Source organism: Pogona vitticeps, chromosome 9, assembly GCF_051106095.1.
Source record: "Pogona vitticeps strain Pit_001003342236 chromosome 9, PviZW2.1, whole genome shotgun sequence".
Classification (NCBI taxonomy): Eukaryota; Metazoa; Chordata; class Lepidosauria; order Squamata; family Agamidae; genus Pogona; species Pogona vitticeps.
In genome coordinates this window covers 20,547,031-20,574,756 of record NC_135791.1, presented here as the reverse complement: position 1 = coordinate 20,574,756, position 27,726 = coordinate 20,547,031, and the positions used below count along the sequence as shown (strand labels likewise).

General features: G+C 42.5%; 1 protein-coding gene across 1 annotated transcript; it reads right to left on the bottom strand.

Moving 5' to 3' along the window:
* Nucleotides 1-2,064: 2,064 nt before the first annotated feature.
* PPP2R1A (protein phosphatase 2 scaffold subunit Aalpha) lies at nucleotides 2,065-25,878 on the bottom strand. Its single transcript, XM_020807455.3, has 15 exons — nucleotides 23,919-25,878; nucleotides 18,054-18,144; nucleotides 15,961-16,061; nucleotides 14,917-15,149; nucleotides 14,635-14,782; nucleotides 14,350-14,505; nucleotides 13,689-13,803; nucleotides 12,626-12,696; nucleotides 12,033-12,167; nucleotides 10,792-10,965; nucleotides 10,345-10,405; nucleotides 6,740-6,894; nucleotides 4,898-5,040; nucleotides 4,608-4,699; nucleotides 2,065-3,636 (listed from the first exon to the last, which is right to left on the bottom strand). The coding sequence occupies exons 1-15, from the start codon at nucleotides 24,069-24,071 to the stop codon at nucleotides 3,620-3,622; spliced, it is 1,845 nt and encodes a 614-aa protein (XP_020663114.2). The 5' UTR covers nucleotides 24,072-25,878; the 3' UTR covers nucleotides 2,065-3,619.
* Between the last annotated feature and the right edge of the window lie 1,848 nt (nucleotides 25,879-27,726).

Sequence of the window (27,726 nt, the reverse complement as noted above, 5' to 3'; positions counted from 1 at the left end):
TGGCTGGGTCTGTAGTGATGGGCAGGAAACACGGAACAACTCACAAAAAAGCCAATTACTCAAGGGGGTTCAAAGGTGGTGGGGAGGAATCTGCTTTCATGGAGTATCGGTTTACCTCTATTTACACACTCCTTGGATACTTTTAACGGAAAGCCAACATTAAGACTGCAATATGCTCCCAACTAGGAAATGTTAAGCTTCGAATCTGTTTCTTGGTAAAGCATATACAGTATGTCATTCGTTTCCCAAAATAAGAAGCGCTGAGGTTTCCTCTAGGCCCTATTGTTTGCTCTGGAAGGTCTGCCATCTAACAGCAGAATTTGGAGGCATCAGAAAAAGTATTCCACCCATGGATAGCTCTAATCAAGAGCTCCAAGGTAAACCTTGGATACAGACCTCAGGAGCCCATATGAACAGAGAATATTAAGTCTAGGAAGGCCCTCTGCTGCTACAATCCCAAGATGTTTGCTGCTGGCTTTTGTATCATGTTAATACCAAATGTGACCAAATTAAGTACAATCGTACAATTAATAGGTCCTCTGATTGCTGCTAACAATGGCATCGGCAAAACTTGCACTTTTTTGCGTTATCTTCCAAGCATCCTGCCAGGAACATGATGAGAATACAAAAAAGCAGGGTGAATAAATGAGGTTTTAATGCAGAGACGCCAAGGAATTGCAGCTGCTATCCACATCATCTCTGCATGCTGCCAGTGCTGGTCCTCATCCAGAATGCTCTCCTCTCTCCAGGGAGATGCAAAGATTTACTGGGAGATTACACAAATAAACAGATGTGAAGTTGGGGGAAAGGGATGAAGACTTAAGTCCCAATTTCACTTACTCTCTCCACCATTCAAGCCCTTGGGGGGTTCAATTCTTGAAAACTAAATCTTTTACAAGTTCTGTAATAACCTCATTAGACTCTACTGCTGAGCGATCTCTGACAATTATTTATATATTTATTAGATTTCTAGACCAACACCATCTAGTGGCAGTTTCCAGAAAGGACAAAATCATACATTCAAAATAACAACCCTCCCCTACTAAACCATAGCCATTCAGAAAAACAACTCTCAAAAAAGTAGAAGAGGGCAGCAACAAGCAAGAATAAGTAAGGATCAAACTAAAAAGGATGTCCTAAAATGCCTGTTCAAAAAAGCAAGGTTTTGGTGTGCTTTCTAAATGTCAAGAGAGGTAGGGGCACAAGTAGAGCATTCCACAGGGAAGAGGCCTCTGTTGAGAAAGCCTGGAGCCGAGTCACAGAGTTCCTGACTTCTCTCAAGATAGCCACTCACAGCATCAATGCCTGGGAGGTACCAGGTGGTAGATCTCAGGAAAAGGAGCCCCGACAGGTATGCATATTCCAGACCACACAGGAGCAGCAGCCCAAGATTGGGGAGAAATTCAGCAACAGAACAAAAAAGAGCACTAGAGAATGTAAAATTTGAAGTAGTTTCTGAGTGTCTATCGCCTGAAAACACAAGAGGGAACTTGATATTCTTCAAATATACAAATGGTTGATTAGAAGAGGGATCTATTGTGTACGGAGGATGAATAAAAGGCTCTGCACTGAGGCTGTGATAACTCCTTTGAAAGTTTTATAAAATGAGCAGAGAGAATTTATAAATGCACTATAGCTCTTTGGAGGACAGCAGCCACGATCCCTTTCATCGCATGTTAAGACTTCATCTTCCACTAGAACAGGAAGAGAGGAAACTTGCTTCTACTAAATCAGTGGTCCATTCAGTCCCACACCATCCGAACTGACAGCAGCTCCTCGGGGTGTTTAACAGGATTTTCTCCAGCCCTACCTAGAGATGCCGGGGGTGTCACCTGGGATCTTGGGAACAAAGTGTGTGCTCTGTCAATAGGCTACAGCCTGTCCTCCAGCAACACTGCTTTGAGCCTGGGGGGTGGGGGAGACTGGAGCCAAGCAATCTCTGGAGACCCACAAGTTACCTTAACCCTTTCTTAAATGCTTCAAGAACTTTTACTAAAGCAGAATAATAATAAAAAAAGCTCATCAACTTAATCCAGAGAAGTCTGAAGTAAACACAATGGCAAGTAATGATTGAGCATTTTATTAATCAGAGACAGGAAAAAACAAAACAAGTGTACACACACACACAAATCAACAATTAAAAAAATGACATGCCACTAACATTGTGCGGGTGTATTTGTGTTAGGAAGTGTGTGGTTAGCACGCACGTGCGCGCACACACATACTTGCTTCATTCGTCCAGTGCAAGACAGCCACAGAGGTGGCAGCTGGAAACGGATCATTTCGGAGATAACTGGACAAAGTTTGAAAACGGGAAAAGAGAAGTTATCCTATTTTCTGTGGTCACATGATAGGAATGGGAATTCTGATAAGTTTACACACCACTAGATAAGTCCAAATGCCGCGGGAGAAATTCACTTGATCGCCACCTCTCAGGATCTGGCAATCTGACATCCCCTTCATTCCTCCCATCCTTCCCAGTTGCCCTTGAAATGTGCCTCTCCATTACAAAGGGCCTAACCTGGAAGCTGGCTTAAGGCAGGGGAATCGGTGGCTGATTTTTGTTCAGAGATAGTACTCCAGAACTTAGGCAATTCAATACCTAACAGCGTCATAACCACCATCTTGAGCACCGTGTTCTGTAATAGCTGCTGTCTCTTGCCCTAACTACAGATGCGATTCCAACACCTCCCTTCCTCTAGCTAAGACAGGCTCATATACCCAGACAAGAGAAAATTGTCAGTTGCAAATTTAATCAACAGGCAGATTTTAACAGAAGCTCTTTTATTACAGCTCTTTCCATCTTTCAAAGGAACACTGCGGAGGGAGCTCTGCACGCCGTTTTAAGCCAAGGATTACTTTTCTTAACCGAGGACTAAATCTCATTTTAGCCTCATCTCATGTAGACCCCCTTGGAATAAATGGGATTCATATACGAAGTGACCAATAAATCCCATTCTTTTCAACAAATCTGATCAGGATGGGATTAAAATTGGGTTCAGCTTCCCTGGCAACCATCTCATTTTGAATCAAGTATTTCGCAACTTGAGCTATGAAGCTGAATGAAGAAAAAAAAACAGACGACTTCATATTTGGAATATGAAAGTAGCAAAAGTAGTCTGGCTGCCAAGTAAGCAAGGATAAAGAGGCAGGGCATAACGATCCTACATGCTCAGCTACAAACAGTACCCTGGGGATATTCTCATGCAAACAATGACCAAATGGAGGCCAAGGCCACACTTTGCCCTGTGCCCAGGTCATGTTTATCATGCCAAATGAAGTACTAAGGGGCTGCTCTACCTCTCCTGCAAGCCTGCACTGGGGGTTACCCATTTGTTGTCTCCTGATGATGAAACAAGGTTTTTAAAAAATGAATTTGTCTAAGATGGAAAAGGAAGAGAACATTACAGCTGCCCAAGAAGGTTTGGGGAACATGGAGCTAAAGAGTAGGAGAAGATGAACTTGGGGGGGAGAGGGGACAAGACTCAGATGCTGGCTGATACCACCTTGTGGATCCGATGGCAAGTATGGCCGGCAATACACATGCAGGGAAAGCGGGGAGGAAGGATCGGTCCAACGGCATCCAAGCTGTAGAGACAACGAAGCCAGATCCTAAGGCTCAAGCCAGCGCCAATACTGCATGAAAGAGAGAAACAAACACAAAGAAAACAAATTAAGAACTTCAGGACAATTTGTAAAAAGTGTCAGCTGCCCTACACTTTCGTTACAGGCTGAGTTTCTCCCCTTCACAAATAATTCTGGTACCAGGCGTGGTGCACTGTGTTACACCTACTACTACGGCTAACTTGAAGGAGGCCATGAGCTCAAAAACAAGTCAAAAGAACAGCCCATCCTTGCCCACCCACAGAGGGGATAACTGCAGCATGAATTGATGACCTGCAGAAATGCATGAGCCAGAACATTCAAGTCAGCTCAACCTCAGGACACGTCAATAGCTCACAGAAACAGCCAACAGTCCCTGAGTTACTGGGCAGTGTACATGTATAGTGTCAATGAGCCAAGTTAAATAAACTACTTCTGTGTTCAAGAGAAAGGCAGACACATTTGTGAGTTGGTGCAGCTGCCTTGTGACAAAAGGTCAACAATGTTGGGGGCTTTTCAGGCAAGGACAACATTTTATGTTATTACCCTGGATTTTCTAATGAAGCAAAACAGTGAGAGACTCAAGATAAACAAAAGGATGTACTTCTTCACACAATGCACAACTGAATTACAAAATCTGATGGACATCAACGTGGTTCTGAAACAAGATTGGACAAATGTATGGAGGATGACACTATCAAAATGGCTACTTGATATCATATGGACATCATAACTATCTCAGGTGTCTGAAGTGATATACCTATGATTTACAGTTCTAATGAGATTCCCTTTTACGTAAAATCAAGGAAGGAATTCAAGTACATTCTTAGACCTGTGATCCATTTAGCTTGCTTCCTGTCTCATCTCACCACTTGCGCTGCTAGGAGTGCGGAGGATGGAATTTCCCCTTGTTAACACCAAATGCAGAAGCCTCTTCGCTAAAAATATTGAAGTTAAAAGAGCTGAGTGCCCACCACACTGTGGAAAAATTGCTTCCAACTCACCAGTCAGTGCCTCCTGAGCAAAGTATTTGACATCCACATCTGGATCCTGTGTTAGTTTCTCCAGCACCGGCTTTACTTCATTCTGAAGAGTGCTGCGAAGTTAAGCATAGAAAGGAATGAACAGAAGAGAAGCAGTCAAGACAGAGCATGGCCAGCCTCCAAGGACTTGCAAAGGCCTCCCTGCCTCCTCACAGTTTTCTCCCAATCCAAAGGCATCTTTGATAGAGGCAAAGTGCAAGACGGTTGCCAAAAGCAATCTGCTCGGGGGGCACCCAGCAAGGTTCAAGTACCTGTTGTCCAGGATTGGTCCAATTTTCTGAAGAGATTTAGCCACATTGAAGCGGACATTGGCTACCGCATCCCCTGCCATTCGCAACACGGTGGGAAGCATGTGCTTGGTAGTGATTTCCTGTCCACACACTTCCGACAGCACCTGAGAAGCAAAGGAGTTATGAAGCTAATGAGGAAAGAGCCCTGCACAATGTGCACTCAAGGGGCGCTTGAACTCTGAAGACTACTGCGATCTTTCAAGCTAAGCCTCAACAAAATAGCACCTGGCCATCAGAAAACACTGGGGGGGGGGGTCCCTGTCACGGCACATTTCCACCAAAAAAGAAAGTGCCTCAGAGATTCAGGGGCAGGTAGGTTAACAAAAAGAAAAACCACTAATTATCAAAAGACAATTAGAAGAACCACTCAGGAACAGAGCTAGCAGGCCAGGCGGTAGATGCTTCACAAGAGGACATTCAGTACAAAAAAACCACCAGCAATCCTACTTCCCTGCGAGACCTCCAAGAAAGGGCATTCGAAAACCTACAAGACAGTTTATTCCAGTACTGAACTATTTTTGTACACAGGACTTGGTGTACTAGGCGAGAATCTGCAGCTAGGCAACTCAAATAATGTGTCATGGAAATCTCAATTATGCAACTTGAACAAAGTTTCTTACAGTCAGGTCTGGAATGCAGGAGATGACAGGGAAGACTGTGCATCTATTTCAATGGCTTCATTACTCTCCCCCCCCCGCCAACGCCTCCTCTCTATAAGTCCCTAAAACAATTCTCCATCTCATTTGTTCACGGAAGTTACTTTTTAAGGGGGGGGGGGCGCACACCAAGTTCTATAGTTAAAACTTCATGGAAATAAAAGGATAAGAATTCCACTGTACTCTGAATCTAAGTAGTTTGACTCTTGAATAAACATGAGAAAAATAGTTATAAACATGAATAAAATATTGGTAAGTAATATATTACTGGCAGAAGGACTTTTATTTGTATCTTTATGAAACTCATTAGTTTTCCTTTCCTTGTGTCAGAAGGGTAAGGAAAATATAATACACAATAACATTAGAGAAGCTAACAATTTATATAAAGACAAGAGAAGATGAGAAAGGACTATTGCTATGCAACACAAAGTTCAGAAAGAACCAGTATTAGGTCTTCTGAGCAAATTTTATAGATGTGGTTGATATAGAGTGGTGCCTCGCATACCGAGGTTAATCCGTTCCGGATTAACCCTCGCTATGTGAAAACATCGCTGAGCGAAACATAAAAACCCATTGGAACGCATTAAACATCGTTTAATGCATTCCAATGGGCCCTAAACTTACCGTTCAGCGAAGTTTCCTCCATAGCGGCAGCCATTTTCGCGCCCTCGGTAAGCGAGGGGAGGGCGCAAAAACGCTGCGCGCGGCCATTTCGGGCGGCCATTTTAGAACCGCCGAACAGCTGATCCGCGGGCATCACAAAGCGAAGATTGGTAAGCGAAACGCTTACTGATCGTCGCTATGCGAGTTTTGCCCATTGGACCGATCGGTATGCCTCCGCATTAGCGATCCCGAAAAGGGGATGGCTATGCGGATTCGTCGTTGTACGGTGCGCTCGTTAAGCAAGGCACCACTGTATTTAAGATTTAAAACATGTGCTTGGCGTCGTTTGTTCAGAATTTATTCCACACGGTAAAATTGTATAGTTGGTCAAAATTATTTTCAATCTGGAAAGAAAATACACAGACACCCGATGGTGTCTGTGCTTGTTCCAGTAACAACAGACCTCTTCCAATTGGAAAACCGGCAATTCTGACCCTGAGTTCACCCCAGTATCTTCCTCTGCTCCACCCTTGCTCCAACTCACATTGATGCAGAAAAGCGTGGTCATGCGGTGTAAGTAGTTGGGGTCGTTGGACATGGCCAGCACCTTTGGGATGATTGTGGCATGAGCCCAGTCTTTGCCAAACTTCTCCACTAGCTTCTTGAGGTTACTAGTAGCCGCCTCTCGGATGGCATAGACTGAGAAGGGGAAAAGAGAAACCAGCACGAGTTTACTGTGTGTTTAAAGCCACCTTCGGTCTATGCTAACAACACTGCACAACGCAGAAAATCATGAGTGGTCAAGCTCTGTCATTTTTTGGTTCACCATAAACAGATCTTGCTCTTGATTTGTGCGGCATGGATACATGCAGACCGGCAAAAATAAATAAAAAGAGGTAGATTTCTGCTAAAACGTACAAGAAGAAATCTAAACCAAAGACTTCTTTTGATAATGCTTTTACTCTGGGCAATGCTTACAGAGATGGGAAGCAGGGTAACCCTTTTACAGACTCACAGACCTGTAAGGTGGAAAGCATCCCAAGGGGTATGCAGTCTACCTGTTTGCTGCAGCAGGAGAACCACAGGTAATGCACCCCTAACAGATGACCACCCATCTCATTTTAAAACCACCACCCCGCAGTGAGAGAGAAAACACCACCTTCTGAGGAATCCAATCTACCGACAAGCAGCTCTTATTGTCCTGAAGTTCTTCCCAATGTTTGGCTGATATCTACTTTTTTTTTAATTTGAATTTTTAAATCTATATCAGGGCCCTTAACTCTCTGAAGGCCCAGACAACAAACTTGTTCTTTCTTCCGACAAACAGCCCTTCAAATGTTTGATAAATAAATAATAATAAATAAAATAAGACCTATCACATCACATCCCCCTTTTCTCCTGCCCAAGCTAGGCACATCCAGCCCCTTTGAGATGAACTGCATTTCTATTATCAACTAAAATCAGCAGTCGCACAATTATCATTCTAGTCTCTATTACTTCTAGGGCGAGAGAAGATGTTACAGGCTTTGCACTGGGGCACTAAGAAGACAATTAGAATACAAGAACCATAAAGACTGGGTTGGGACTTTATCTTTTTTCTCATGAGGACCCACCTGCATCTTTCCCCCATCAGAATTCAAAGCAGGAGATGAAGTGGTAGAATCCCAGGAGCTCAATATTAAGGATCAATGGGCATGCTTCTACCAGCAACTTAACATATGCTTAACCTAGTATTTATTATCGCTAAATAACCCTACAAGGGAATATTTCAAACTAACAATGAACATTTGAGTCCTTGGAAATTTAAGGAGGAAGCTTTTGTTGATGTCACATCCTGGCCCTGGGCAAGGATGAGAATGAAGAGCAAAGGCTCATTTTGGAACTCACTGCGCCTATGCTGAGTAACTGACGGAAAGCATTTAGAAAGAAAACATGAAACTTTAAACATTGGTAGTTCTTGTTTACAAGATTTCAAGTTCTCATACTAACAAGCAAATTCAAAAAAACTTGGAACTTCTTTTTATAATTGAAAAAAAAAAACCCTCTTTAAAATTACGTGAAACTACTAAAAGAAGAAAAAAAGAAAAAAACAGTGAACACTCTTTGTCCTGAGTCATCTCAGTAAAAACCATGGAAACAACCTATATTACTTTTACTTCATTGTGAAATACTGGCAGAAAACCTGAATTTAATTGCTTCTGTGGCTAGAAAAATATTTCTCCCATTAAATACGATTTTACCCTTGTGCTAAAAAGCCCATATTAATCAATTTTCTCTGCTGGAAAAAGGAGCTCACACAATGGATTCCCATTAGTTTCAAAGAACACTTTCAATACTATGGATTACTAGTCACAGATAAAAGCACTTGACATTTTAAAGCGATTAGCAAAGAACTACTTTGGCCTATGCTCTCTTCTTGAGATACAGCCACTTGCCCTACAATCACAAAACGTCCTGATTCCAAAGATTCAAACTATCAAATCTTTAAATAATATAAAGAAGACAGACTTCTAGTCCTTTCAAAAAATTTATTAGTATTTCACAATATTGATATACTGGCCAATTATCATCATCATTATATTGGAACTGCAAAGCTCTACTGGTCGCCAAATGTTAAAATGACTAAACTGAACCCATGAAGCCTTGGGCACATCATTACGACAAGTCTCAATTGAAAAGACAATAATGTTAGGAAAAGTGGAAGGCAGTAGGAAAGGAGGAAAATCTAACACAAGGCAGATTGACTCAGTAAAAAAGCCAAGCCCTCTAGGTTGCAAGATCCAACCAGAGCTGCTAACGATAAGGTACAGTGGTGCCTAACACAGTGATCGCTTCGTTTTATGATGAAATTGCTTTGCAACGCATTTTTTGCGATCGCAAAAGCGATCGCTTTGCAATGTTCCCTATGGGGGAATTTCGCTTTGCAATGATCGCAGGGAAGCGATCATTGCAAAGCCCCCATTTGCGGCCAGCTGATCGGCGGTTTCAAAATGGCCGCCGGGTAAACAAAATGGCCACCTGCTGTGTTTAGGGACAGATTCCTTGCTTATCAGGCAGCGAAAATGGCCGCACTATGGAGGATCTTCGCTGAACGGTGAGATTTAAGCCCATAGGAATGCACTGAAGGGGTTTCAATGTATTTCTATGGGCTTTTTAATATCGCATAGCGATGTTTTCGTTCTGCAGCGATTTTTGCGGAATGAATTAACGTTGCTATGCGAGGCACCACTGTATATTGGAGGTCAGTAATTTAGAGTCACCATAAGTTGGAAGCAATTTGATGGCCCCTAAGAACAAAAGCATATAGAGATATAAAGAATATTCAAGAAATCAGTTTGAACCGATTAGATTTAAAAATTAAAGTTTTAAAAGCCTGGGAAAATAAAACAATGCTCTGACCTGGCACAGAGAACTGAGCTGAAAGGAGAAGCCAAGCGGGTCTTAACAGCAAAAATGAGCCACAAGGGTGGGGGTGAGTCCCTGTTTTTTAAAAAAGGGGCTTTCTCCAGCATCTATCTGCCCTCTTGGTCTTCATAATGGCACCTGGAGAAGAGCCTCTACACAAGATCTCAGTGTTTGGGGTTGACACGCGAGAAGAGGTCCATATGTAACCTGCTTCCAAAACCATTTGGGACTTTTTCAGCTCAGGAACTTTGAATCTGGCCCAGAAATAGATAAGATGCCAACACAGGAGACAAACTAGAGTTGTATTTTAAGTCAATTCTTCATTCCCAGTTAACATTTTCCAACCACGTTTTGGCTTGACACTCCAAAACCATTTTCAAAGACAACCTGACATACAATGCATGGAAATAATCTAAAAGAGGTATTATCAGTGCATGGACAAGGGAAACAGGGTAGCAAACGAAACTGGTGAATGACGACGAGCACAGAAGCCTGCTGTGCCCTAGCAGTGTTGCCAGGTGAGTGGGCATCCCCAAGCTGAGAATCTAATCATTTAGAGCAGCAGTGGGTGGTATACAACCTACAAGTTGCATGTACCCTCCTCATTTAATTTTGCACGCTCAAGGAACATCCTCATGGAGAACTCTGCATCTGAGTCTCCAAGTAGCGTGATTTTCATTACAGCAGTAGCCTGTGGCAACTGAAAAAGCCAAAGCCCATTAGTTTCATCTCCGAGAGCCTTACCGTGATCCACCAGCCATGCCATGCAAAGGGAGTTCAGCTTCTCATCAAAGAATTCTACCCCCTAAAGATGGAAAAATTGTGAAGAGTTCAAATTAATTTGCACAACTGTCCCTCATGGGATTCCCTGCAGCCAGAAATGCAATCTAAATACAATATAAATGCAATCTGTTGGAGACAAGGTTCTAATACACAGGTCAAAGCAACACAAAGGGTTCAATAAAGTCCCAATGTGATGGGTGCAAATAGGCAGTACTCCCAGGCTTACTATCAAGAACCCATGATTTCACTGTAACTTGGAACAAACACAAACAACATGCTGTTACACAGCCATCACCTAGTCCTGCTGATAGCAAGGTCCAGCTCGCTGCAAAACATACAGTTCAGTGTATTTTCCTGGCCCATCAAGTCAATCTCCTTTATTCCCCAGAGGCCAAAAGGAGCACTTACCAGCTGCCCAGCCAACAGGGGCATGTACTCAATGATGGCCAGCCGCACACGCCACTTCGCATCCTCTGCCAGCTCCACAATGGCTGGCAGAAGGGACTGGGACAGCTGCCGGATGCCAATCACTTCATTCACACAGTCCAGGTTGGAGATTATGTTGAGACGGACTTCGGGGCACTGCAACAAGGAGAACTAGTTGATGACAGAAGTTGAGTGGGATGACATACCCATCTCCAGCTGCAGAATACTTGTGTTACCATTCTTCCCATTTATAAGATGCCCCCTTCTAACTCAAAAATTAAGAAAACTTAGCTCTGAGTATTCAGCCTCTGGGTTCAGAATGCTCGAACATTAGGAGCCACTGTTGTATCTGATCACTGCCTATAGCTCCACCTCCAACAAGGTGTGTTCCAACTGGTTTGTTCAGCATCAGCTGACGTCAGTACCATAAAGTTCGGGATTGGAGGAAGCTGGTTTACAGAGGCAAGGTATGGGCTGTTTTGTTTTCTCCTCAGCTTACTTCCATGTAAAATTAATTTTTAGTGTAATGATTTTAGGAAAAAATTGTGCTTTATACATGGAAAGATACGGTACCTTCTTCCACCACATCTAAACTAGGCTTGACGGCCTTCTGATCTTGTCAGGCTCCTTTCAGAAGGTCCTCATTTCAGATATGGAAAACAGCCACACTGATCTAATCTAAATGGGCAAATGTGGTCATAAACCCCTGAAAAATGAAATTGGGGCAAGGATGGCACCACATAGGAAACAGCTGTTCCATCTAGCTTAGTCCTGTGAGTTCTCAAGATTGTTTAACTGGAGAAGCCAGAAGCCGACGCTTGGGCGTTATATATACAAAAAAGGGGGCTCTACAACTTACCTGTGGTTCTTATTCAGACAAACTTGCTCTTGCATCAGCGATTCACACCTAATATAACGTAACTGTATTATCACTTAAATATGGCTCAATTCTCTTGGAGGCAGCTATACCCTTAAAAGCTTTCCACTGGTAGCTTTATCTCTAGGCCCTCCTTTGTGCCACAGTGAATTCCATAAAACTGCTCCCACAGCACCAACACGGAATACCTCTTGGATGAGGAAGCTACACAGGCATATTATATTGCCAGTTAGGAAACTACAGGAGGGAAGTCCTCCTCCTCCGGGTATCATCCCTGAACTTCTGCAAAGACTATTAAGTGGTCAAAAAAACAAATGAGGGAAAAAAGGGTTGAGGAACCACCTACTTCATCTTTGAGCTGAGCAAGGAAGAGAGGGAGAAGGTGCTCAATTGTGTTGTCCTTGCCCAAAATGGGAGACAGACCCATGATCACTGACGCCAAGGCTGATTTGACATGTTGGTTGGCATCTGACACCAGTTCCTGGATGATAAAAGGAGGATTTTCAAACATCACAAACTGGATAAGCACTAACACAATACTGCCTCCTTTTCGCCAATTGATAAGCAAACCTGTCTGGCATCCCAGTCCTGTATAATATGTAACCCATAAAATAAAAGGCATTGTTCATATGATGTATCAGTGCCTAGACAAGCAAACTAAAACTACAACCTCCTTTGCCCCAAATCCCCTTTTCCTACATAGTCAACATCAGTCGTGTTCAAACCATTGCGGTCATACGATCCATCAAGGTCTTGACCAGAAGTAGAACAAAGTATCCCTCGTTTATCACCTCCTTCTTTACATTCCTTTTAAGAGAGCCCTGTTTCCAAGCATTCCTCTGCTTCTCATTCTTCTTGCAAGCTTGCTCTCAAGCGGACTAACTGAACAGTTAGATGCACAGGAACTGAATCAAAACTCTTCAGAGATGGTGGCATTACCTTAATGCAGGGCAAGATCTGAGTCATGATGACATTTTCACGGCAATCAGGAGACAGGTTCTCACAGAATTCTAGAGGAGAAAAAAATGGCATCACAGCCATGAAATAAGCAAGAATCAGTTTAGCTCATCAGCAAGGATCAGCCTTGGGAGAAATCTGCTTCTGTTTCTCATTCTGTCATTTAGACTGGCCTCTAGTCCCGCTGTTTTATTGAGAATTTGTTGTTGGCACCATTTGTTTTTATTCGCTTAATGTTTTAACTTTTGAGTGTGTGCTAGTACTTTACAGTATGTGTCATATGCTACTGCTGTAAATGACCCAGAATAGTGCATTGCACTAAAAGGATGATATACAAAGTCAAATAAATGTATAAATAAATGTATAAACAAACAAATTAGTGTAAGGCCCAAAACTGACCTCTTTTCTAAAATGTCCAGCTTTTAAGTTGAATCCAAAGAAATCCTATTCATTTCTATGCACACAGATGCATAAAGCCTAGCAGCTGCAATATAGAGACTCATTTAGTATGCTACTTTCTATCTAACCTGTATGGGGCATGTATGTGTACTACACCACACCACTATATTATCAGCCTTCAATCAACCAACAGGTCAGGTAAGATGAGAGTTGGTCAAAACAACCTCTTGCGGCCCACAGCTTCCAAACCCTGAGATTCCTTACTCTTGTGAATTATCGTGTATTGAATGCTATGTTTAGGGGAACAGGCTTGAAAGGAAGGCAATTCCCAACTTAGGGTATGGATTTTGCATTGTTCACATAATTTCTGGCACAGCCTTTCCCTCCATTTCTCACCAGGCCTTTAATAACTACACCTCATCTAAACATTAGCATATCACGCATGCCTCAAGACATTAAAAAGCAGGCTAGAACATCTGCAACCACTTTGATTTCAATGATTTTCTAAGGCACAGACCACCACCATACCTCCTTGACTCCTACATCCCCACCAGAATCATCTGTGCTCAGTACAATTCATGTGTTTCTACAAAGAGAAGAGTGTGGCCCTACAGGGCCAAGCTCAAAGACAAGTACTGCAACTTACCTTTGACTTTGTGGGAGGCAGCAGCCCGGACTTCAGCTTCGCAGTCTTTCATGAGGTTCTGGAACGCTGGCACCAAGTCAGTCTTCGTGATTTCTGGCCCAACAGCTTTTTGGAGCTATAAAGAAAGGATTGGACTCAGTCAATCAGATACAGTGGACCCTCTACTTATGGAATTAATCCGTATTGGAACGGTGGCTGCAGGTTGAAAAGTCTGTAGGTTGAGTCTCCATTGACCTACAATGCACTGAAAACCGATTAATCTGTAACCGGCTGTTTTTGTTTCGTTTCTGTTCCATTTTGTTTTTTTTCTGGTCTGTAGGTCGATTCTCTGGCTGCAAGTCGAACCTAAATTTTACAGCCAGAGAAGTCTGCAACTCGAAAAGCCTCCAAGTCGAGCCGTCTGTAAGTCGAGGGTCCACTGTACGCCTTATCTTCTATCCCTCTCCCAGCCAAAAAGAATTCTGCTCCAACCACTGGATAGCCTGAGAGAATGCAGAAGTGTGGGGACACTCTGTTGCCCAGAGTAACAAGGGTGCTGGGTGTGATTTGATCTACTATTGATATATTATGGTGAACATAAGGCAAGGTGCCATCTTTAAAACAGAAGCAGCAGCACCCAAATCATTGTGCACTGCTGAAACAGGCAAGCAGCTGCACTCACCTCTGTGAACTTATCAGCCACCATATAACGGACACGCCAAGATTTGTCCTCCGCTGCTTGCCGTAGTGTGGGCATGACCAAAGATTCCAGGTCTTCCTGTGGCAGCAGCTGAGCAATGTTAACACATGCCTCCACAGCCAACAAGCGCACAGAGTCCTGCATAAGAGACACGGAATGAGTAATGGAAAAGAGATTCCCTTTAGTGTACTGGTGCTTTATAGAGTCCTAACCTTTCTTCAGTTACCTCCCATTCTCTCCCAGATCTGAACACACCATCACACAGACCTGCTCATCAGAAGCTAGGTTGGAGAACATGGGGATGATCTCACTCTTGACATGCTCCAGTTCCAAGACCTTGGCAAATTCACCCAGCTTGGAGGCTGCGGCTCGCCTCACCATTGGAGTATCATCTGAGCATAAGTTACGGAAGTACCTACGGAAAAGGGAGACAAAACAATGCTTGGTGTCTAGGACCTATGGTTCTATATGATCAGCATTTCTTCCTCTCTGTCATCCCCAATTCAATTAATACGTCTCCCACCACACTCGGCAAGATTTATGACTTACTGCCGAAGCTCAGCTTTGACCGAACTGGAAACTCTGGGGTAACAGACGCTGAAGAGGCCACAAGCGGAGGTGCGGGAAGTGAACCAGTCACCACCGGCCAGGCGCTTCACCAGAGGCACAAAGTGGGCCTCGAGATCCGATGGAGAATGTTCATGGGAGATCGCTCGGAGGGACTCCACTGCCTTGTCCCGCACGACCGTCTCCTCAACTGTAGCGAGGCTCTCAAGTGGAGGCTGCGGCAGAACGAAGAAAGACACATTACATCCAAAATGTATTTTCATAAACCATCGATGATCATCATGACAATAAATAACGGAAATAAAGCTGGATTTCACCACAAACTTGATACTGTGAAAGAAAAATAAACCATTCACCTTGGTGCTATGAACTACCAGAGAATCATCATCATAATAATTAAATAATGCATTCATTACATAATGATAATTAAATAATACATTCGTTACAGTTTGGGGCCTCAGCTGAACTGCTGAAAATCCAGCTCTCTTCTTTTTAGCAAGGTCAACTGGGAAGATTATTTGTAAAGCAAATGATGCAGTTGTCAGAAATTTGTGTTTGTCACTTGGGCAAGTTAAGTGCCGAGTCACAGGAGTGATGTATGAGGATAAAAAAAAAGCATTCAAAATTACATACCATAACCTACACATGACATTAAGACTATGTCACGAGATCACTGTTTTCTAGAAAGCAAAGTGTTGCTTATACACCACCCCATAGCACTTAAGAGCACTCTCTGGACAGTTTACAATTTAACTCTGAAAGCTGCATGTTGCCCACTCCCCATGGAGCTGTGTAATCCATTTGCCAGCCTCAGAAGGATGGAAGGCTGAGTCAGCATTGAGACAGCTACCTGGACCCATCATATGTGGGCCATGAGCAGAATGTTGCAGTTTAAACATGGCACCACGAATCATCTGACAAGTCCTGCTAAGCTAACACAGGACAGAAGCTAAGCTCAGCCAAGACATTTTGGTCATCTGTGAGGCTCTTTCCCACCACCTTGGATAAAGGGACGCCGTAACTTACAAGCAAGCAGTGGACATATTCAGGGCCCCCAACCAGAGCTGTGAAAGTACCCAGCTGTTCTGCCAGAGCGAGCAAAACTTCATCTTCATCGTAAATAGTATCTACAGTGGGGGAAGACACAAAACAATTGAACCAAGCAAAGACAAAGAAATTACTTATAGCTAAAACTAGTTTGGCAATGGAACATGAGAATCAGGTACAGTAGTATTGCCATATCTGTAGGATCAGTTCCCATGGTTTCACTTATCCGCTGCCTGAAAATATTAACACCCCGCCCCCGCCCCCTCTGAAATACATGTTTTGAAGATGTATTACCATAACTGGACACTAGAGAGAACCAGAGACTATGCTATATACAGGATTTGCTTATCCGTGATTTCCAGCATCTGCTGGGAGGATTGGAGCTGATCCCCCATTGATACCCGGGACCTACTGTGATTAAAATGAGGTGAACATCTGAAAGCTAACTCATGTGAACTACTTCACTGTCACTTCAGGGCAGGCAATAAGTACACTGTGAGGATAAACAGTCCCACAAAACAACACACAGTCTCGTTTGCTATTGTACATAAATGCAACAGAAAGCCCAACCAACAGCAAATTATGGATTCATACCTAGTTAACAATAGATGATCTTTGTTTCATGAGTATAAACATATTATCCTGCACCAAAACTTCATGTAGCAAATGGCCCAGAGTGTCCATGTATTATATTTATTTTAGAGAGTGAGCTTCTAACAGTCATGGTTGCAAATAAAACCCAGGATGTTTGTGCACAGTAAACATGACTAAAATACCTGGATGTTAAAGGATAAAACTTTTATTCTGTATATGTCCTGATTTATCATTATCTCACCAACGGCATTTTCTTCTTCCAAACCAACCAATAACACTGACTATTTCAGAAGGAGACTTACTTTAAAAAATTTGATCTATCAAGACTACTTCTTTTGTAATATCAGTGTCCTGGAAAGGTCAGTTGTGAGAGACATAACTTGCCTCAAGACTCTTGCGTTTCCAGAAACAGGTTAAGTCTGTTTTGTTTCTGTTCTGCCATGTGTTCAGTAAGTGATGTTACTGCTGCTCTTAGTCTCCGAAATTCCTATATACTGCACTGGAAAGAAGTAAGCTTCCACCAGCAGGCAAAATAAATTGTTAATTTGTTGTTATTTAGTCATTTAGTCGTGTCCGACTCTTTATGCAAAGATGGACATTTTGTGCAAAGAGGGAGATGACAAAGGACAAAAATTGTAGGGACCTAACAGAAGCAGAAAATATCAAGAAGAGATGGCAAGAATACACAGAGGAATTGTACCAGAAAGATTTGGATATCCCGGACAACCCAGATAGTGTGACTTAGAGCAACTTAAATGGAGACAGCTTCCAGAAGAATAAACTAAGTCAGTCTGTTTCATTGCTGGTCTGTTTCCACAACTAAGCTTTCCACAACACTGAAGTTGCTAGAGTTCTGTGGGACCTGAAAGTCTAACCATTGTATTATGGCGTAAGGCTTCAAATGTTTCGGACTACCATCATTTAGTCAGCACAAATGCTGGGAGTTGTAATTCAAAATACTGTACACAAAATGCATTAGAGGGAAAAATCTGGTGTGAATTTTCATGGACCGCAGAGCTTCATCATACACAATCTAGCAGACAGAAATGTATGCTATAATAAATCTGTTAATCTTGAAGTCTCTGGGCTTTTGCAGAATTTAATGAGCAATTCTTTGTTCTTAAAGCAGCCAAAGTATGGAAGCTTTGGAAAGCACTGGGGAGGGCCATTAATTAATTTTACAAAGCAGAACCTTGGGCAGGCAAACAACCTTGAGTCACAAGGAGTTAGTCAAAAGGAAAACCTTAAATCTTTCTTTGGCACCATTCTATCAATCAAAGCACAATAAAGGAGGATGTAGTGCTTTGTGGGACTCTGAAATGCCACAGAGCACACTCACAGTGCTACTCTGAAAAGAAAACTGCTATGAAAGCTTGGCACAGACACATGGGCACAAGCCACACCAGAGTTTCAGTATTCAGATCCCGTGTCTATTTCCTCTGCTCAGCAATTGTTAAAGAGCAAGGTCGTTCCAGTACCTGTGAGAAAAGGTAAGAGTTCACTGCGTGTCCGCTCAACGCCCAAAGCCAGTGCTATGGTAGACAGCTTCTTGATGCTGTTCAGACGAAGCTGTGGATGAAAACGAGAAAAAACAGAAAACAAAGATTCAAAAAGAGGAGTGACGGATGGTAACTGGCCACACTTGATTCCAAAGGGGGCACGGTCCAACTGTAACCTTAGTCCTTGGACAACTCGCACTGCTATAATGCTAATCAAATAAGCTGGTATTCCTCAACCTAGTGTCTGGTGTCTTAAACGCCATAGTTCCTGAGCATGCTAGAAATGAGGAGGACACCATAGTGAAGACTAACTCTTCTCCTATCTTCACAATACTTCCTGTGCACATATAGATAAAACACACACTGAAACACACCATATTGTTATATACTGAAATCCATTCATGCATGCACATATACAGCCACACTGAGAAAGACCTGTATAAACCAGGCTACACATACAGGAGATGGATAATCATGAAAAGAGCAGCTTTGCTCCAGGATGCAGCACCAGTTCTCTTGCGCGAGCACACATCCAGTTGTAATGATATGCCTGTATACAAACTGCGATGGCATGAATGGCAGGTTACTCAGTTAGTATCCTTGAGTAACTGAGTAACACTGGTTAGAAACACAACATAGGCCACCACCTAAGCCCAGAGCTGGATCCAAGAATATTTTACACTTTCTTCTCCATGAGAAAACAGTACACAAAAGCTACAGATTACTGGTGCCAAGGCAGTCAGTGTGTTTCCTTTGCCTTCACCAGTGCCTGACCCAGCTCGCTCTTTCAGAAGTCCACTTACACAGAACCTAGTCTAACATCTTCATTAATCTAAGATGGGTATTTCTCTGATCATGGATAGAAAACACAAACTGCTGTCTAAAAAAAATACTACCGTCAAAGACTGAATTTGGATTTGGCTACAGGAGAAAAAACACATTTCAATGTAGCAGACATTACATGCGAAGGACTGGCATATACAAGGGTGAAAAAGGATTTGAGCTCCTGTACCTCCCCATTTATTGCACTTGTTTTGCTCTAGCACAAAATCTTCTCTGCTGAAGAACAGAAACTGCTGCACGGGAGTTCACAGAGAATATTTAATGCAACTAAACTTGTGGTAACTGCAGCAAGCACATGGGAACTGATCTCCTAAATCAGGAGCTCTATGCTAAGTCATCCCTTCAGATTCACAATAAGCCATGCAATTTATCAAGCAGGCTGATGGCAAACTGGAACAACTGTACAATATAAGATAAGGTTTCCCTGAGGGTTCATAACCTCATATTCCAAGGACATGCAACAGAGCTTAACTGGACTCTTTTCAATTGTCTGGATCTGCAATTACTATAAAGAAGCAGAATCAATAAAGGGATGCTATTATTTATTTTATTTATTTGTTCCATTTTTACTCCACCCTTCTAGATTTGGGAATCTACTCTGGGTGGCTTACAGAATATACAGAATGGTAGACAGGAAAACAGCAAATAATCATTTTTAAGAAGGAGCTCACTGGGCTCCCCATACAATACTGGTTAAAGATGGATAAGCTGGTTACAGAAAGTTCCAAGATGTACACTATACAGTGGTGCCTCCACTTAACAACCATAATCTGCTCCAGAAGATGGACGTAAGTCGAAATGGTCGTAAGTTGAAGCACCCTTTCCCATAGGAATGCACTGAAACCCCATTAATCCATTCCAGCCAAAGGGAAAAAAAATAGCCAAAAAAATCACAGCAAGACTCATTGGAAATGCAATTAATCCCTTTGGGCCAAGGGGGGGGGGGGAGAGAGAAAAGCAATCAAGCATGCAAGACCCGTTGCAAATGCACAGAAAACAAACGGAACAGATTGGAAATGCACAGAAAACAGAGAGACAAGGTTGGAAATGCAAAGGAAAAAGCAAGGGAAACATGAAGGACCCACTACAAACAGAAAGAACACAAACGGAGCACACCGGAAATGCACAAAAGCAAGGGAAGCATGCAGGACCCATCAGAAATTGGGGAAAAGCACCTCCGTGCCCAGGATTCTCCCTTCCACCATCACTTTCGGTTCTGCCGCCGCCACCCGCTCCCCCCCCCCCCCGGTTTGGGCACTTGGGCCCAAAAAGGTTCGCATCACTGCTATAGATCAGTGGTCCCCAACCTTGGGCCTCCAGATGTTCTTGGACTTCAACTCCCAGAAATCCTGGCTAGCAAAAAGTGGTGGTGAAGGCTTCTGGGAGTTGTAGTCCAAGAACATCTGGAGGCCCAAGGTTGGGGACCACTGCTATAGATCATCAAGTCCAGCCCTTGTCACAGCAGGGAATCAAACTCTCAACCTCTGACTCTGCAACCAGTGACATAAACTTCTGAGCCATCTAGACCAGTGCTTCTAAACCTTGGGTTCAGATGTTCATGGACTAAAACTCCCAGAAACCTTCATCATAAATTGTGCTGGCCAGGATTTCTGGGAATTAGAGGCAAGAACATCTGGGGACCCTAGGCTGAGAACCACTGTTCTAGACTAAGTACAAGACTGAGTCCTTGGGGAGAGAAAATGATTTAACCTAAAAAAATTCACAGAGAAACCTATAGAACCCTATAATACTGGGGCCTCAACTGCAAAACTGTTGAAGCATATTTACATAACTTTAAGGGGGGGGGGGGGAATACAAACACACTGTCTCATAATAAAGAATTACAATATAGAATCTCTATTCCATAATGAAATATTTGAATGATAATGTTTACATTAAAACTATCACTTCTCTAAACATGATGCATTTTAACAATAAAAACAAAAAGGTTTTACATTTTAAAATCCCAATTTTTAAAAAAAGTCAGTTTTAGCCACTCTGCTACAGGGAATTTATAAATTTCCACAGGCAAGTGGTTCTTATTAGCTGATTTCTTCCTTCTAGTTCCTCAAAGAGAAGATGTTAAAAGCTTTAACGTTCTACCCCTCTGAGCATAAATGGTGATGGCCAAAGAAGAACAGAAAACAGAAGCTTGCCTGTATGCAATGTCAGAACTTGAAAAAGCTTCTTTGTTTTGGACTACTCCTCCCTAAATCTCCCACCCAAAAACCCATGGCTGGGAAACGCAGCCCAAAAGAGGATCATCTCCCAGCTCTGCCCAGGGCATAACTGTGCCTCGACATGAATGAGACACACCAAGTCCCCCATGCTATGACACTGACCTGCAAAACCAGTCTCAGTCCCCTCCCTGTCCCAATAGATCCTCAGCTTAGCAGGATTTGACAGGGGAGGACAAGTGAGGCATGACTCTAGACACACATAAAAAAATAACTATAGCTGATAGAGAGGCCCTTTTGCATTCCTGCCTAGAGCTGATCAGAGCACAAAAAGACATCTTGTCTAATATGAAAGTAATACTTTGTTTAAATTGAAGCCCAGTCCTGACTGAAGTAATTGCTGAGGGAAATCTGTCTGCCTGGGTTTATGGTAGTATTTAACCTGTTTTAGGTGGGGTTACATTTCTTCATATTGGGAGCACACAACCTGTAGCCCTCCAGATGTTGCAGTTTGAGTACAATTCCCAGTATGTCTCGTCACCAATTACACTGGCTAGGGTTAATGGGACCTATAGTTCAGTAATATCTGGAAAAACCACACTTTGCCCACCTCTGTCCCTTGAATATTACGCTCATAAGATGGATTGATCTAGCATTTTCAATGAAGGCCCAAAGAGCACACACGACACATAGCACTCGCATGTAAACAAGACTGAGGCACCAAATATGAAACAAAAATAGAACATGAGTGTTTAGCAACAGTCTGGGAAGCTCCAGATGGCACCACAACAATGCAATGTACATAAGACTGCCCTTGGAGATTGTGCGACAGACTAAAGTTTACCCCCCCAAAAAAAAACCCACCACCAGCTGCTAATTTGCTGAGTAGGACATCTCAAACACACCTATTAATCCCATTTTCAAAAAGACTTCTATTGGTGTTCTCTAACTTTAAAAATTGTGAAAGGTCTTATTAGGTGAATGAGACCACACTGAAACAGCCAAAATCATTATGTTCGATTTGTTCAGACTTCGATAAATCTACCTTATGAGTACTGTGTGAGAGATAAGCAGGCAGGAGTTCACACTTGCTACTTATATTAGAAAAGGTGTCCTGTACTCTTTTTATTACCTATGCTTGTCTTACGCTGCGGAACAAACATCCCACCTGCTACATATATTTTTATCTCACGTCATCAATGTACACATTAATGAAGCAAGAAGCGGGACCCCAAGGAATATACAAACTGCATTCCACAATGAGTATGATAAAGAGGGAGGGATGGGAGCACCAAAGGTGATGAAAGATAAAAGGCTATGTAGATTTCCGTTTGGTTACAGTGACAAGGCTAGCCACTTGGTGAATTCTGAATCTGACAAAAATCCAGAAGAGACACTTACAACTTTGTGTAAGTCAAAGCTACTCAACATCATCTATATCTATCTGCCAGATCTCTAGATATCTCTGTCTTTGCCATCCCCCCTTACTCCAACTTTGTTGAAATTCAGACTGTAAGTTATTCCAAAGGTCTGTTTTATGAGACTCTGCACTGACAATTTTCAAGGCTAAACCGATATTAGTTTATAGCAGAAAAAAATGAAGTCTTGTGCAAGCCTCAAGACTAACACATTTTACTTGACATAAGCTTTCAAAGATAATATCTGATGAAGGCAGCAAGCAGCATGGTAGGAAAGCCTATGAGAATTAGCTGTTATTTGTCTTTAAGATTCAACACATTTGTTTGTTAGTTGCAGAAATACTGTACATTTATGTTGCTTTTATACACACAAAAAAAGCAACAGGGATAAGTGGGTGTAGGATGTGCTCCATTGCTCCTCCCAGCCAACCATCATCACACCGGATTTCTGCAGCCCTTGCGGTATGGGATCCAAACACCTCATTACTTGTGCATTATTAAATCTTTATATCAGTGATGCAAAAGGCCCAGACCCAAATGGCAGGCATTAAACCAGGCATCAAAAGCGATGCACTGGAAGGGGAGGGCAGGAGATCGGGGTGGGAACGAGAGAAAAAAAGCAAGAAACAGAATGGTAGGAAAATCACATCCCCCCCAATAGACACCACAGGGCCACAACTAACATGGCTTCCCTCTGGAGAACACTCCCCCCCCCCAAAAAAGAGATCTCGTTATTAACTACCCTCTATGACCAAGGCATCCATTTCTCCTCTCTGTTTAAATGCAAATGAGCTGCGATTTTACCTAAATAATCCTCTAGCATAGTGGTCCCCAACCTTGAGCCTCCAGATGTTCTTGGACTACAACTCCCAGAAGCCTTCACCACCACCTCTGCTGGCCAGGATTTCTGGGAGTTGTAGTTTTCCCTTTCCCCCGCCCTAAATTCCACTAGGGAGTTGCCTAGCACCCTTCCCCTGACCGGGCAGGACGCTTATGAATGGGAGAGGCCTAGTCCAAGCGGAAGCCTCCTCTTCTTAAGCCGAATACATACGTACACTAAAACGAGACCCTCGACCCTCCTGGTCCCCCTCCCCAATGACGGACAAATAGGTCACCCAGCCAATCACGTGGCCGTTCTCATCCCCCTCCCCGCAAAAGAAGGGTCCACGGATAATAGGGAGCCTTTCATTAGCCAACACCCTCCTCCTCACTTTTTTTTTAAATGAGAAGCGTCTCAGCCAATCCGCCTCCGCGTCTCATCATTCTCACCCGCGTTTCTCAGATGAAAAGCGGCCGCTGATTGGTTGCTGTGCCGGGGCACTCTCCTCAGAGGCTTCGACCACCCAAATAATCTCCAAACCGCTTTCCTCAAGTCCCAGCTAAGCTCCCGCAGGCAGCGGCCTTACCTGAACGTCTTCGTTCCGAAGCTCATCGATCAGCACAGCAATAGGGTAAAGGGAGTCATCTCCGTCGGCAGCCGCCATTTTAGCTCCCGGCTTCGGTTCTGAAGGGTGCGCGGGGTTCACGCTGACGCCTTGCAGGGGCGGTTTACGCCCCATTGGGTTACTGAAATGTCAGTCACAGCTGCGCTTATAGTCTATTGGTCTCTTCCGCACAAATCCCAGCCATTCGGCTCAATTAATCCAGAATTCTTTCTGTCAATCATCCTCACTCTTGTAACTTATTGGGCTAGAATTTCAGAATTTTTGACCATTCATAAAAAAGTTTGGGAAAGGAGCCCACCTCTCGCTAATCGTTATTGGCCCGAGGGTCTGTATTCCCGCCTATTGAACGGAACAATTGGCTGAAGTCCACATCTCAGTGCGAGGAGCGCTCAGCAGTTCGTCAAACACCACGAGAACCGGGCAGCTCCTTCTTGACATACTATTGGATAGAGGTTCAACGCCTCTCCCCCATGGGGAAAAACGATTGGCCATTTATTATGAGAGACATGACTTTATACCCAATCCCAGTGCAGAACAGGCTTTTGTTTCGCCCGGAGGGGTGGAGAAAGAACAGAGAAGGGCAAAGGGTATTTATACGTTTCCAGAGCAACGCTGGCTTTGTTTACCTGCCAGGGCTAGAAAAGCGTGTTAATAGTATTACGTCACGCTGCGTATCCATGATGTCATCACTGAGAGATGACATCATAGGAATATACCTTATTAATTTTAAACAATATATAATTTAAAATATTTTACGCAGCTTTTTTCAGGACAAACTGCCCCAGGGAGCTTCACAAAATAAAATTTGGAACAATAAAATTTGAATAGAGTGAATAAAACAACATTAAAAATGCCCACAGGGATTAAACATGGAAAAAAGGCTTCGCAAATTTCAGGTTAAAGGAGAGCTGGATAACATTATCTCTGGGGGACTACAACTCCCAAAATCCCCCAACAAGGCTGGAGGAATTCTAGGAGTTTAGTAAAATTTAAAAAGGGTAACATTTCTAAACACTGGTTTAAACACTGTGTTTTTCAAGTGCTGTTCTGTTTGTTACAGTAATCAATAAAACAATAAAAGGCCTTGTGATACCCCAAACACAAGAAGCTTTATTTGATATAATCCTTTGTGGTTTCATTCAAGAAATGTATGAAGTTGTTCAGCCTCAGGTAGATGATACTTATTTTGTTTAAAATATGTGTGCCTCAACTTTCGTCTTTAAAAGGACCCAAGGCTGCTTACATCATTAAAAGATGATATTTAAAGCTTAAAAACAGGAAGTATATAAATGCTAAAAAGGATCAAACAAATACTGCACTAACAGAAAGCAAACGGAAGCAACATCAAAACACATTTAAAGCAGTAAGGCACAACAATCCATGTAAGAACCCCACTAGAGCAACCAGTCATTAAGAAAAGCTTGCTTGAATAGAAAGAAGCTCGGGAAGTTAAATTTATCACAGCATTTACTTCTGTCCTACTATCGTAGCACCATTGAGAGTGTCCTAACCTATGGCATTCTGGCATGGTTTGGGAGTAGCTCTGTAGCGGACAAAAAAGCTCTACAGAGAACCATTAAAATTGTCCAGAATATCATCCAGCTACCAGCCCTGGATGACATCTTCACATCCCATTGTCTGAGGAAGTCACACAGCATCCTGAGAGACACTTCCCAATCCTGCTTATAACTTTTTTGAACTGTTACCGTCTGGCAGAAGATATAGAACATTTAAGACTCGGACCACACGTTTTCTAAATAGTTTTTATCCTAGAGCTATAATTGCACTTAATAATAACCTTAAAGACCACCAGTAGTGAATAATTAGTTGGACTGTGTTACTTGGCCTGAGGTGTAGATGTTTGTATTTTTAGTGGGGGACTTTTAGTGGGTGGGGAGTGTTTGGGGAATGTTATGTGTGTGCATGTGTCTGGTCTCTGGGTGTCTGTGAATTTCGTTGTATGGGTATACTGTGTATATACTTACAATGACAATAAATTATTATTATTATTATTATTATTATTATTATTATTATTATTATTATTATTATTATTATTATTATTATTATTATTATTATTATTATTATTATTATTATTATTATTATTATTATTATTATTGTTATTGTTATTGTTATTGTTATTGTCATTATTGTTGTTGTTGTCATTATTGTTGTTGTTGTTGTTGTTATTATTATTATTATTATTATCTTGGCCTTCTTGTGGAAGGACCGCAACGGTGGGGCCAACCTGGTCTCCTGTGGGAGAGAGTTCCAGAGTCTGGAGACAAAATACTGCGGGTGGGGGGGAAGAGGTGTATTTTTGTTCTATTTTGCTCCGATTTGCTGCAGTGAACAACCTGCTCACGTGGATCATAGTTCTGTATTGTTACATGCTGATCGGTGCATGTATGGAGAGTTTTCTTCTTACAAATATGAAACAATTATATATGCATAGTTATATAGAGAAAACACACAAAAGGTCATAAATGAGTGACTTAAATTGATATTCCTTTGAAGCTCCTTTCTCAGAATATGTCCTAAGGAAAACATTCCTTTGGGCATCTAGTTGTGTTTCTACATGATAAATTGGTTTTATTCCTTAGGTTAGGTCTAGGTTTATCACTTCATGGTTTTATGATACTGTTTACTACCCTGTTTTCCCCAAAATAAGACCTAACCTGAAAATAAGCTCTAGTATGATTTTTCAGGATGCTGGCAATATAAGCCCAACCCCCAAAATAAGCTCCAGTTAAGTGAAATCCCACCCTCCACCATTGTGCAGCATTGTGCAGCAACCAGAAGAAGATGACATGACTGTATTTGAATAAATGTAGATTGTTGTAACTGGGGAAAAAAACATCCCCTGAAAATAAGCCCTAATGTGTTTTTGGAGCAAAAATTAATATAAGACCCTGTCTTATTTTTGGGGAAACATGATAGAGGTAGAGATGTATGTGTCTTTGCACTTCTGAAACAATGGCCACATCCAATAATGCACTGGGAGATACACGGGACCTCGCTCTAATTTAGTGGTTCCCAACCTTGGGACCCCAGATGTTTGAGGGTGGAGAAGACAGACAAAATGGGAGGGCGAAGGACGTGGAGATGGACATTCAAAAAACAATGCCACCAGATGTGTGTGGAAAGATGATAGTGGGATGACCTAGTACATTCCAGTACCCACCAACGCATATCCTCTCTATGTGATGATGCAAATACAGTACTAGGATGATGTATTCGGATGTGGCAAACAAAAACAAACCTGAATTACCAAGAGCAGTCCCAGATCCATCAAGGACAACACTACTGTGTGGATAAGGTCTGAAATCACAAAGTCCGCTGTCTGATTTTGCAATGAGGGTAATTTGTCACTGGGCTGGGGTGGAGGTGGAAATCTCCTCGGCGATTTTAGGAAAAGGTGCCTTTTGGCTCTGGTCTCTGAGCCACCCATTTCGGACCAGTCACTATCCTTCAGCCTATGTTACCTTACAGTTTTGTCTGAAGATAAAATAGGGGTGTGGGGGGAGAGAGAGAGGAAAAAACTGTTCTACCCTACATTATTTGCAAGGAAGGGAGATGAAAATATCACCGATACATAATTGTCAAAGGAGTGGCCATGTTATAATATTGCAGAAAAAACAACATAAAGCCTTCTCACACATTAAAAGACAAATGCATTTATCACTGCACATGCTTTTGTGACACTAATGAAATAAATTGACAGCGTCCACGAAAGCTTAAGTTGTGATAAATCTGGTAGCCTTTAAGATGC